General features: G+C 39.4%; 1 protein-coding gene across 9 annotated transcripts in view; it reads right to left on the reverse strand.

The window, feature by feature from the left end:
• The window catches only part of esrrga (estrogen-related receptor gamma a), a 213,237-nt gene that overhangs the window by 72,074 nt on the left and 127,263 nt on the right, over positions 1-13,900 (reverse strand). For 2 of the 9 annotated variants that reach the window (XM_086070954.1, XM_086070953.1), the window contains exon 1: positions 7,945-8,297. The exons of 5 other annotated variants lie outside the window; for them this stretch is intronic. In XM_086070954.1, coding sequence (XP_085927080.1) covers positions 7,945-8,000 — 56 coding nt within the window. In that variant the 5' untranslated portion in view covers positions 8,001-8,297. Of the gene's footprint in view, positions 1-6,273; positions 6,314-7,940; positions 8,298-13,900 lie in introns of those variants that run through there. 2 more of the 9 variants (XM_086070960.1, XM_086070959.1) reach the window with 2 other exon arrangements.

The following is a 13,900-nucleotide window of genomic DNA, read 5'->3' on the forward strand; positions in this document are numbered from 1 at the left end:
GAGGAAAAGGAGACTTTTGCTGATGTCAAAGTGAATTTTGCCTCTGTCGTGTCACTTAATAAGGTAACTGAAATCTAAAAAAAAAAAACGACTTATACCGTAATATGATGCAGTTCTACACTACTGCAAACAATAATAAACATTGTTAAAAATTGGCTACGGTGTGTAAACCTAACATTTTGAACTGTAACTCCAGTGCAAGTAGGCGAGGACCAGACCAATCCAGAAGCCCCACCCCTTTGCCCTTTTACCCCTCCCTCCACGGAGAGAGTGAAAGGTGGAGGGTGGGGTTGTGTAATTTGTTGGTTTTAGTTCCACTCTGGTGAATAGGACCAATCGATATCTTGCTGCTCCACACTCTTATTGGCTTTGCTTGCCATGTCACAATGCTATAGAGACAGAAAACACTTCATTTTTATTTATTTTTTGCCTTCCATTGGAGAGTGTCCTGGTGGCTTCACCAACAGAGGCAATTCCGGTGTTTTATTTATTTATATATATATATATATATATATATATATATATATATATATATATATATATATATATATATATATATATATATATATATATGCCTAGACTTCACTGTGCATATGTGTGTGCACATGTGTGCGAGACTCGGTGACTCGCTCATGTGTCGCTGGCCCATCTGTGAATAGAATGACCATGGCAGTGTGTGTGTGTGTGTGTGTGTGTGTGTGTGACATGCAGATGTAGTGATTGATGAGACAGTTGCCATTCTTACTAATGCAAAAGGCACCTACCCCTGAAGGAAACAAATGCCACCGCATGCTCACACACATCAACCCCCCCCCAAAGCTGCACCCTAATTACCCAGCTAGACATTGTGATGTCGTCACAACAACTGACATAATACTGCAGAAAATACTACTTGTATTATTTTATTATTATCACGATGGGCTCTCAATGTTAATATATGCTTTGTAAAATTATCTGAAAATTGCATGTATTAAAAAATGGTTGTGGGGATTATTTAACAGCTGAATTTAAAGGGATACTTGACTCATTGAGTCATTTTCAGCAGTAAAAAAAAAGTTAATATTTGGTCCAGAATCAATGTGATAACGTCATTATTTTTCATGTACAATTAATAACCTGTTGCCATGATTGGGCATAACCTACTTCCTCAGCACAGGTGATGTCATCTTCAGTCGACAGCAAGTGGCAAAATTAATTTGTAAAAGTATTAATTGCACATGAAAAATATTAACTTTATTGACATTAATTATAGACAAAATATTATCTTCTTACTGTTGAAAATGGCTCAATGAGTCAAGTTTCCCTTTAACAGATGAAATCCAACAACAGGAAACACAATGACCTCATCACACAATTCTAATGGGTGATGAGTTCCTATTCTGCCTTTTAAATGTAAATAGGTCATCACAATTGATTACATAGGATGTTCAAATAAAACCGCCATCATGCTGGTGTGTGCGAAAACAAATGCATTGAGTGGAAAACTGACATAAGAACTTTAATGATAACTTGCGAAAATATTGTGCTATTAATAGAACAAGATTCCAATACGGGGTATGTTTTAGGGAGTTCATACAACGTTCATTAGTCAGAAATGAAGATATGTTGGGGTTACTTGAAAAATACTTATTTTTATTAATGACTTATGAAAGTAATGTTCTTAAAAAGATTTTTAGGGAGTTCATACAAGCTGAAAACTGGTGGGGAACACGAAAAAACCTCTCTGAAAATCGTGTGCCTTGATTCTTATCCTGCAGCATGTCCGCCATGTTAGCGGCGTGCATTGAGGCAGGACTGTTTTTAAAGTGCGTCACTGCAGTGGTTTACGTATGCGCTCCTGCTAATGTTACTGGAAAGTACTGCGGCTCAACATTTTGTACTATTTCAAATTAAATTATTATGCATGATGATCACAAATTGCTCTCTAAAGGTGTGTGACTATGCAGCTTTTGCGTTTGCATCAGGGCAGATGGGGCTCAAGGCAGTATCCTGTAGGCATTTGTGTGTGTGTGTGTATGTGTGTGTGTGTGTGTGTGTGTGTGTGAGCACGCGCGCGCGTGTGTGCGTGTGAGCGGATGCACTTGTGTGTACACGTTAGCGTTAGCGACGGGAGCTGTTAGCGGGGCAGGCGGCAGATGGGCTGTCGTTCTTAATAGGGACTGAGCGGGTGCCGAAAGGTGACAGCTACGCACGGGAGGGGAGGGGTGGAGGGTGGGGGAGGGTGGTGCGTGTTGGGAGGTAAATGGTGGAGGAAGAACCGGATAGATAAATTACCCGCAGTGAAGACGGAGAAGAGTGAGGATCAACTGCGATGAGGCCTCCTGAGGGCACGACGTGCTAACATACGATGTCCCATACTTTGATGGGATCATTTTAGTGGTCGTATTTTGGATGTCATTTAAGAAATTTAAAGTCAAGTTTATGCTTGTTTCGATCATTTGTGTGATCAGAATACTTTTTCCTCAATCATCAGAGGGGAAAAAAAGTGGATTTTTGGTCGTCGGTAGTCAACTCATTCTTTTGAACTATTTCTATTAGTTAAATTTTTTCCCCACTTTTGTTAAGAGTATCAAAACCTAGAAAAAAAGTTTTTATTGTACATTTCGAACCGATATAACATTTGTGATGAATCATGAGTTAACTATTGAAGTCATGTGATTATTACAATTAAAAAAAATCCATCGCCTGATGAACTAATCTTTAATAATCTTTTATTTTCTTTTTTTAAATAACCTTTTTTCAAAAAAGAAAAGATTAGTAAAAAATTAGGGCGTCAGGCGATTCATTTTTTTAATTGTAATTAATCGCATGACTTTAACAAGTTAACTCATGATTAATCAAAAAATTTATATCTGCTCTAAATGTACAATATTTTTTTCTCCTAGGTTTTCATTCTCTTGTTAACAAAAGTGGGAAAAAAATGTTAAACTAATAGAAATAGTTCAAATGAATTTTTGACGTCTATAGCCGTCAATGGCAGTAAATGAGTTAGTAAAAGCGGCAGGATTATTCATAACAGATCTTAAATGTAGGAACCACATCTTTTATAATCACACATACACCAGAATCGAACATAAGATTTGGTTTTACTGGTATGTTATTTAATAGGTAAACAATACATAAAATGACATTTGTTTTGACATTTTGTTAATCAAGAACATTATTTTTCACAGTACAGTGCTCCTCTTTGCTGACTAACTGACCACGATGATCCATTTTGACCGAATCACAGAAAAGTGAAAACGATTTGAGCGAGAAGGAAAAGAATCTCAAGTGAGACGTGCGTCTGCCACATGAAGCATGATGGCAGGATGAGCGCGGGAATATTTCACTGTCAGTCTGCAGGTGGCATGGTCATCCATTTCGTTTCACTCTCCTCCCCTTTCCAATATGTAACATTTCTTGTTGCCCCCCGCCCCACTTTACGGGACCTTTGAACGTCTCCTTTTCCTCTGTCTCACCTGCATTCCCTCACACACGCTACCTCTCCATCTAAATTTGTTCTATTGTGGCCCAGTCTGCGCTGTCTCCTCCCATTAGGGGCAGCGTTACAAGCCTTGAGCATCACATGATGCGCACACGTGCAGTCGTGCATACTTTAACATACACTCAGCACTTCATTTTCAAATTTTGATGCAAATTTCCTTACAATTGGGACTGCATTTGGTCCTTCCTCGATACCAAAATGTAAATAATAGCGTCGTAGTACTACATAATATGTACATACTCCCAAACTATGAATAGCATGTAGGCCTACCGTAAATATCGATCTTTATTTTTATCTTCGTCACTTCTAACTGATTTTTAATGTTCCTGTGACGATGATGACGACGAGTAAATTCTATTCTATTCAATACCACGCATATAATGTCAGTCTGCTGTATTTTTATTTTATTTTTTGCTATAGTGTGCATTGTTGAGTTGAGTTGTCCCGATCCGATTTGATTGGCATGATCGGAAATCGGGGCCGATCACATGATTTTCAGCTGATCTGTATCAGTTTAAAAAGTTCACATTTTTTAATTCCTAATTTCTAAAGTCAAGAATAACATATTTTAGTTCTTTACTTGATTGGAATTACTGCTGATTTACAACCATATAAAAAGGTATTATCTTGGCATACCTTTATTCAAATAATAATAATTGTAAAAAAATAATAATAATAATCTAATTAAAACTTTTTTGCTTCTTCATTGCATTGCATACGTATTGTATCGGAACACAATATTGGCAGATACACAAAATCAAGTGACTTGGACTCAGACTCGGGTGTAAATAATGTGATCGGGACAACCGTTGTGCCTTGCTCAAGGGCACCAGGACAAAAGGAAAGAGATGAGCTGTTCTGTGAAAAATAAATGCAATATTTTTTCTTTTTTTTTTACAGTATCAAAGGGCCAGTCATGCCTTGTTAATTAAAAAAAAATACACACAAAAATCGGTGGGGTTATGTAGCCCTTTAAACAAATTACACAAATTTATTTTTTATTTTTAAATGTATTTTTCCCGACATGAATTTGCATTTTTCCTCACAATATTATACAATCTAACTTTATTCCCCTAAAATCCTAACTCATGGACTATTCTGACACTTCTAGAAAATGACACCTTTTTTTTCCTCATCTTGCAATTTTATTCTCTTAAAATGACAACCTTTTTTCTCTCCTAATATTGCAACTTTGCTGCTTGGCGGAGCAATCCGAACTCTATTTGTGCTAAATTTAAATACATCACAACCACGAATTTCCCCCCGCATTACTTGAACCTGCCAAATGAAGAAATGAAGTGCGGTCAATACGTGGAAGTTAAGCGGAATCCTTCTCAGCGGATCCGCAAACGACTTGCTAGATAGTGATAATGGCGATAATAATGAATGCACATTGTGATGTATGGATCGTTTGGACCGATGGATGCGGATTGGAGCAGATGTGGAAAAGGAGGGAAGGGGAGCGGGATACGAGGGGTGGGGGAGGGAAGGGGGTGGATGAGCGGGATTGCCCCTCACTATACATCACTCTCTCGCTCTGTGTTCTTTCAATCAGCTCTTTGGCATTCAATCACACAAAACACACACACACACACACGTTTGGCTTGGCTGCGGTCTCGCGGCTAATTGCGGTGAGTGTGTCGCAGCTGGTACAGTCCCCTCGCACTGCTCGTTCAACACATCAAGGCCGCCATTGACCCATGACACACACACACACACACACACGCGCGCATTGATTGATTGAGGGTCAATTTCACATCATCAAGGCTGCGTCGTTTGATAGACAAACACAAAGTGTGACTTTTTGCAGCCCAAACCACGAAGAAGCACATTGGAGGGCATGTTCTAGAATGTGTGTGTGTATGTGTGTGTGTGTGTGCTCATGTGTCCGGCTAAGAGCGGGGGTGTCAGACAAAAGCAGCCACCCCCCACCCTTCTCTTCTTCTTCCTTCCTCCCACCTATCCCTCCATGTCTGACTCCTTTGCATCCCTCCCTTCCTCTTTACGGGGGACCAAATTACTGCCGGAATGCTCGGACCCTTCACACCTCAGCCAGGCCGTCGCTCGTGCGCGTGTGCGTGTGTGTGTGTGACAAACCTGACAGAAAACAAATGCCATCAGGACAGAGGGAAAGGCGAGCGGACACATGAAAAAGAGGAGGCACACCTCCTCTCTCAGGTCACACACGCGCACGCACACACAAACACACACAGGCAACAAATCAGCGCGGCACATATTGACATGCCCTGACAGATGAATTAAGTAAATGATTTTATAAGGAGATTAAAAGGATTTTAATTTACGCAATCTCTCTTTGGTCGACCCCCCCTGCTCCTTTTCCCTCCCACCAGTCAGCTTCTCTCTCTCTCTACCCGCTCGCTGTGCCTCACTTGAGAATTTGTTGGAAATAAAAATATGGAATACAATTCTAGATTTGGTGATTTTTAAAAAAATACATTTTAAGCATTTTGAGTGTTTTGTTAAACATGTCAACTCTTTATTACAAATGTTAAATATTGTGCATAGGAGTTCAAGTGGAACGGCTGTTCATCAAATAAAATGTGTATGCATATTTTTTTAAATAGGCAACATTTTAAACATCACAATTTGTAAATTTGGGCTTAATATTTGAAGAACAAAATGTACATTACATCAATTAAATTGTTGACACTTTGTGTACTCAGTGAATTCACTATTCACGTTTGTCCAGAAAAATCCCACAATCAATTCGGATGCAAATCCTGAGACAAAATCATTAAGCAGATTTTTTACTTTGCGCTGGTTACCTTCACGGCCGCCGTGACGACTCGTTCCCGTCCCCGCTTGCTTGAAAAAACAAAACAAATTCGACAAAGTCGCTGAAGAAAATATACTTTAATGATATGCTAATTGTATGTATATGGCGGCGGAGGGAGGTGCGGGGTAGGCGGGTAATTATGTTAATAGCTTAAGCGGCACTTGTTGTTGATGTTATTATTGTTATTATTATTATCAGTATCATCATCGGGGTTGCTAATACTTTAATTAGTGTTGGAAATCGCTGCCTGAGAACACAGCAGTGGAGCAGAATAAGGGAAAAAAATGATGGGACAGATTTGCTCAAATTGTCGCAGCACATTTTAAAGAGCAAAGTCTTTTGATAGGTGTTTTGTTTTACATTAGACATTGGTTGTAAAATGTCACATCTTATTTGTAGAATTTGATTGAAGTGAGTATTCGGCGAAAGATGACGGAAAGTGCTGAAACTTCAATTTTACTGTGTGCGCTTACCAAACTGGTTGCACTGGTTTGCGTGTGAACGATCAGCACACAGACCCATTGTTTTTTTCCTATTTTTATTTTTTTTAATAAGGTGGATGTCCGTTTTTTCATGTCAGGGTATACATGATCTTAAGACTTTGCTGTCAATTTTCTAAGCTTATATTTAAAAGTGGCAATTTAAGTGATTGGTGGAAAAAGTTACCTAATTTGATAGCATTCATGATCGGTCAACCTTTGGGAGAATTTGGTGAAAAAAATCATAAAAAAATGGGTTTTAAAAATGATCACACCCATGTACTGTATTGAGGAAATCTAAACATTCAAATGAAGACCTGATTCAAAATTTTAATTGGATCTGAAGAAGAAAAAAAAAGGCACTTCAGTAAATCCAAAATTGTTTCTTCTTTCCACATGTACACGTGTTACTTTTAATTTCAAAAGCATTCTGCGCCTCTGACTTTTTCCTGACACAGCTTATTTGCGACTCATCTGATAAAATCCTGGCCTGGGAAAAATGTGCGCTGATGATCACAGTGCATGCAAACGCAAACACAACTGTCACTTCACGCGTCCCACTCATCACTCCACTTCCATCAGCAACACATTTCACACGGAACACATTTCAACCAGCATTTTCATCTTATCAACGGACACACTGCTAACCCATTAGTAGGTCATGGAGGTCTCCGACCTAAAAGAGCAAAATGCTTCACAAAAAAGGAGCAACTTGCTTGTTGGTGCTTTAAGTGTGTGAGTCTAATTCATGTGTGTGTGTGACTCCTGCGCGCGGGAGCCACCCGCTGAGTCGGCCGTCTGTAATTCTACCTCCTCGGGCATTTAAGAGCGTACTTCCCCTCTTTTCATCCTCCTCTGCTCCACTCTTACGGCCCCTTGTCCTGCCGTCTGAGTGTGAGGCGTGTAACCTCAGCGCCCCGCTACCTTGTTCATGCTCTGCTTGGATGAACACGCTTAGAACACGCACACACACACATGCAGGGAAGACTTTAGGGAAAATATGTCAAAGTTGGAGAGTGTTAGAAAGTGGCAGAAGAAAGGGTGTGCGTACTCGTACCCGACATCACAATGAGAGCTGGACACACACTCTGAATGCAAACACAACCTTCACAGCAACACTGACAGTCAATGGAAGACAATGATGAGCGCAACAATTAGAAGAAAAGGTAAAATTTACCTACTCTTGTTCAGAGTGCATTAAAAAACACTCGGAGAGCGGGTGTCCTACCAAATCCATCGGCGAAAGCGGGTCATTGTCATGTCAACCTCCTCCAGAAAAAAAAAAAAGAAAAAAAAAGGGGTTGTGGAAAAAGAGGTTCAAAAGTTTCAAAATGTCCTCTTCTTCTTTTTCTTCTTTCTCCAGTCTCTCTTGGTCCTTGCCTCCACTTGGAAGGAGCGACACAATTTAGCGGGCTGCACTGATCTGCTCTGCGAGCGTGTGTGTGGATGGGAGCGAGCGAGCGCGCATGTGTGTGTGTGTATGGCCGGTGAGTGGGGGGCTACAAGCGCACACGCAGTCAGCCAGCCGGGCGGGCAGTTGGGACGGAAAGCTGCGCCGCTGTCCTAATCAACGACTTAAAGCCCCAAATGCAGCTCATGAATATTAAGCGGGCTGTGTTTGCATATGCAGTCCCTCAAGGCTGCCGCTCCGCCCGCCATTGGTGGACCCTCGGCCAATGGCTGCGGGGAGGGGCGGGGACAGCGGGGAGGCTGAGCGAGCGAGGGGATGGAGGAGAGCAGGTGGAGAGGGAGGGACCGGACAAAGAGGGATGCGGGGAAAGAGAGAGGAGGAAGACACAGGTGAGGAGGAAGATTGAAGGCAAGAGATCTTTATTTTTCCTTTCTGTCTCTTCAGAATCAGCCAAGCGTTTTCTATTGCGCCACACGGGACACGGTGATGTATGGTAACATGTTAACAAGTTGAAAGTAAATGTATTTGATTCTAAATGGTCGGAATGGAGTCCATCGCAAGTGAGAAATGAGCTAAGAACTGGAAAAAAAAATCATAACAAATGTGAGATGATGGCAATTAAGGCCCTTTGTTGCATAAACGATCCAACAATAATTTGTAGCTTTTCTTTTCTTGTTTTGCTCACCTCCCCTGCTATTTGACACAGACAATTTGGGATGTTGGAAGTGGAACTCCAGGACCCTCAAAGAAGAAAGTCTGCAAAAGGAGACTTTTTTTTTCCCACCATAAGGGAAACAAATAACAAATATACGGGAGACTAAAACTTACTAAAGCACAATTTTTTTTCTCAAAGTCAGACTCAAGTAAGGGGAGGGAGGGAGCGATGAACGAGGGGATGCAAAGATGAAAGAAAGTGGTTGTGATTAGCAGCTTTGGAGGAGCGCTGATAATAAAACAATTCTTGAAACCAATCTCTGCTTTGATGTTAATGCACGAATGTGTGTGTATGCGTGTAGTCTAATATTACCCGGTTTCACAAACTGAAATATGGAGTCAGTCAAATGTTTTAAACGTTAGTGCGGCTTTAAAAGTAACTTGCTCTGTTGTTGGTGGTTTGAAAGTGATACTATGTGAAGGTAACAGACATCTTTAGTGAATGTAGTCAACATCTTTTAAGGGATCATTTTGAGAATGTTGTCTATGTGAAAATACACATACTGCATATTGTTAGCCTAAAAGCACAACTAGCCTATATGTTATTGTTACACAGTAAATTCTGTAGAGTCAATTTGACTCTATTCAGATGAGGACCAAATAGACTCCGTTTTAGAGTAATATTCACACTTGGAAGAAAGTCAAATAAAGAATTGGAATAAATAAAAAATAAAAGTGACTCAACGTAGGAACGAACTCACAACTGAACGCTTGGGGGACAGCTGTCCTACTCCCTGAGCCACGCAGCTCCTGCTTTCTCCTCGTATATCGCTCATGTCAGCTGCAGCTGATTCCACGATTGCATGGAATCTTCCTAACTCCAACAGACCAAAAAACGATCTTTGGTCTCTTGGTGAAAAGCAAACAGTAGGAGGGGCATAGGTCAGGTGGTAGTGTCCCAAGCTGAAGGTCGTGAGTTCCAACCTTAACCCTTGAGTGAGTTTTATTATTTTTTATTATTATTATTGTTTTTTATTTTACTCTCTTCCTAGTGTAAATCTTAGTTTACTCTAAAACGGAGTCTATTTGGTCCCCATCAAAATGGACTCTAATAGAGTCAAATTTACACTACAGAATTTACTGTGTACCTTACTGTCGCAATATACAAATGAACAATGTGCTTGTTTTTTCTTTATGTTAACATGTAAACTTTTGCAAATACTCACGCACATACAAAATAAAAAAATTGAAAAAAAAGAGAGAGAGAGCAATGATGATGACATGTCGAATCGGTAAAATTACAGAATGAACAATACAAAAAAAAAAAAAACATGTAAACTTTTGAACACACCTGTACATGTACAACTTAATGACACAAAAATGTGATGAACCGTCCCCCAAATTCGCACGCACATCTCTACTCATGTCCACTTTAACCTCTGAAAATATCAAAACAGTTGCCACAGTATTTAGGGTTTTATGGGCATTTTTCTCACCATACAGTTGTGCTCATAAATTACAAATGCAAATTTATGAGCACAACTGTATATTCTCAGTCATCCACGTCATGGTAATCCCAAAGTTAAGTCGAGGCAACTGCTGTTTTCTGAAATGTTCCCCTAAAAACTTTTTACACATTTAACAAAATAAATACAATATTTCTCAACTTTGCCAAAATAGATGATGACCAATTGGTAGCAGTTAGAATGTATTATTAAAAATACAAAAATACAATCAACTGGTTTTGGAAATGGATGGATGGGCAGAAAATAAACACGTTTTTCTACTGGTCAGGAATCTCTTGCAAAGTACACAGCTCACATTTGAAGGTCTGGGCTCTGTCTGAGCCATTTCACAAGTGTAACTTTCTTCTCGCGAGACGGATCCATATCCTTTTAATTACTTGTCAACATACATGCAGATGATAATTTTCACCTGACTTAATGATAACTGATGATGACTGATGACTCCATCAGCAACATCTGGAGTCAAAATTCTCACTTACTTTTTACAAAGAGCTGCGCGTTCCATGAACAAACACACTCTGATGCCGCTCGCACGGAGGCGCACGCAGTCAGACTCAAGCGTGCACGCACTTGCTCTGAGGTTCATGTACACAAGCACACACACTCACGCTCACACACACACACAGTTATGATGTATCCAGGGACTTATAAGCATCGACAAAGATGAGTGTGAATCAATGCTGCCGTCACTACTGGGCAAACAAATGCTTTACCAAAAAACGCTGTCTGTTAAACGCACGGGTAGGAAAACACACACACTCACACATGTTTAGAAGAATATCCCTGGTTGGTTTTATTATTATGAATCTAAAAATGTAGACAACTTGAAAGAACAAAGTCAAACTATTACAACGACACATTTTGCCAATGTGCATATCCTCGAATTGCACTAACACAAACAAACAATAAGTCTGAAAGCCGAATGCTCAAATTATGCGCTTGATTCAAATTCACCCTTTTTTCCGATCCTTGCCCAAATAAAAAAATATTGTTTGCTTAAAATCCAAATCAAACAGACTGGACTCATTGTGTCTTTCCCTTCTGGCTGCTCTATCCCCTCAGTGACCCCCATCTTCACCTCTCCTCCCCCATCCCGACTATTGATCGTCTCTCAGTCAATGTGCATGTTGACAGTGACCCCTTTAGGCCACTTCTCTCTCTCCCTGGACAAAATGGCAGGCCTTTTAAGCACAAGCTCACCACAATAAAAAAAAAAAAAAACTACGGAAATAAATACATGTTGTGTTTGTGTATGTGTGTTCTGGGTCTCTGTGATTTGTGCAAAACTGTACAAGAAATCCATGCCAATAAAAACTCAACTTGAAAAGTAAGGTTCTATCAAAATTATGAATTATATGTCAGAATATTATGTCTGCTATGAATTAAACAAAAAGGCCTCTCACTCTCTCAGTCTTCTGCTGTTGCGTGCGCGCATGTGTGTGTGTGTGAGTGCAGAAGAATTATCCATTGCAAGTCATAGTGTCATCAATCACACCACTCAATAGGCCACAGAAAGTTCACAGGGGTGCGATCAGGTCAGGCTAGTATTGTAGAAATTCAAGGAGCTGCTCACTTAAGTGCCTGACCGCAGGCCACACATTGATAAATGTCTGGCACTCATATAAACAACATTACATCTTCATACCGGCTTGTTTTACAATATAACACAAAATTAAAGCATAGTGAAGGGAGGAAGGAGGAAGGTGAGAGACAGTGGGAGTGTAATTCACTACTGGCCAACAGAGGGCGCTATGGATTATGGCCGTTTAAGGCAGCATCTGCTGCATATCAAGTGTGAGCATGCTGAATTGTGAAACAGTGGACATTCAAGTTCTATTGCGCGGCAGTGAAATTACAGCAATAAAAATAATAATAACTAAGCAAATCATCAAAAGGGTCTCCAGATTTGTTTTAAATATGGATTATGTTGCAAGTCAAATGTAGTATTGAGGTTGTGACATTGACTTTTAAAAAGTTGATCTGAGAGCTTTTTCTCTCATTGTTGATAAATGTTTTGAGTTGTTTATGTTGATTTGAACTTGGACCTTGAGGGAGTTTTTCATATTGCAGCACAAAGAGCAATAGATTAATGGCCCAGCCTCTTAAAGACACATACAAGACAATACTGTACATTTTATTTCTGGATTTTTTAAATTGATTTATACATTTACAATGTTTTAAAAAAGTATGTTTAAATATATATTTCAATTACACCAAGTACCACCTAAAATGTGTTTTTGCTCTCCACCTTGTCAACCACTACAGTAGAGTATTAGGTCGAAGTGTTCATCAAAAACAAGAAACGTATTTTGTCTGAAATGTTTGAATATCAACACTGTACATTTAATTAAAATATGTTACTGAAAAATCTTATATTTATAGCGCATTTCAAGACAGTCCTCCCATAAATACAACCACATAGGTCGTTTTGAAAGTGTTGCATATTTTAATTTAGCGACCTCTATCGGCCATGTCAAATAGAGCAAAAATCCAAAAGCGAGGCTCGAACCTGGTCCTTCCTGTCCGAAGACTGAGCTATTTGGCCAATGATTATTTTTAATGTTGTCTACAATGTTTTGTAGCGGTCTTCAACCTCACTGTGCCTTTTACTAACCTCAACCATTAGAGTCCCATGTAAAGACGTAACGTGTACTGTACAATTTGACAGAAAGCCTCATCCTAACCCTGACGGCAAATTGACATACATGTGAACACAAAAAACAACAAGATCGTTACCGGCCTGTTAGCTCAGTAAGCTGAATGCTAATAGCTGAATGCTAATAGCTGAATGCTAATAGCTGAATGCTAATAGCTGAATGCTTTTGAAGTAAATTGAAAGATAAATTATGTGAAAATTACAAAGTATTATTGTAGTTGAAAGACAAATGAATAAAAATAACACTTGCAAAAATGCAAAAAAATAAATTAAAAATACTCAATACTGCCACCTGGACATGCAGTACCCTCCATTCATTTACATGGAAAAGTGGAACTATGATAGTCAGTTGGTATACATTTATAGCCCTTAGCATAATTGCCATGGATATATTTGCAATGTACAGTAGAAGGTGTGATTCGAACGCGTGACCTCATGGTTACTGGACAAGACAATTGACCAAATGCGTCACTGAGAAGTATAAAATGATGGTCAATAAGCATTTGTCTTCCGACCAGACGACCCAGGTTCGATTCCCTTTACTTTTTTTCGCTATTTAACATGGCTGATAGAACATGGCCGATAAGACGTAACACTTGGTCGTATTTTGGTGCATGGTAAAACGACCAATATGGTGGCTATTGTTGGAGGACTGTTTCACAAACAACGTAACTCAATATGCTGCATGTACTGCAATTAAAAGTACATCTAAAAGCAATTACACAGTTAAAGAGATTTAAAAGCAATGCAAATAAATGAAAAAATAGCTTACTACAATTACTAAAACAGCGTAAAATGCAAGAACAAGATTTTCAAAAACATGATTTTAAAAACACTTAATTATAGCCATAGTTTTAAATCTGGATCCAAAAGTATTTACACCTTATTAG

The sequence above is a fragment of the Leptonotus elevatus genome, chromosome 3 (genome assembly GCF_054856555.1).
Source record: "Leptonotus elevatus isolate MCC_2025b chromosome 3, RoL_Lele_1.0, whole genome shotgun sequence".
Lineage (NCBI taxonomy): Eukaryota > Metazoa > Chordata > Actinopteri > Syngnathiformes > Syngnathidae > Leptonotus > Leptonotus elevatus.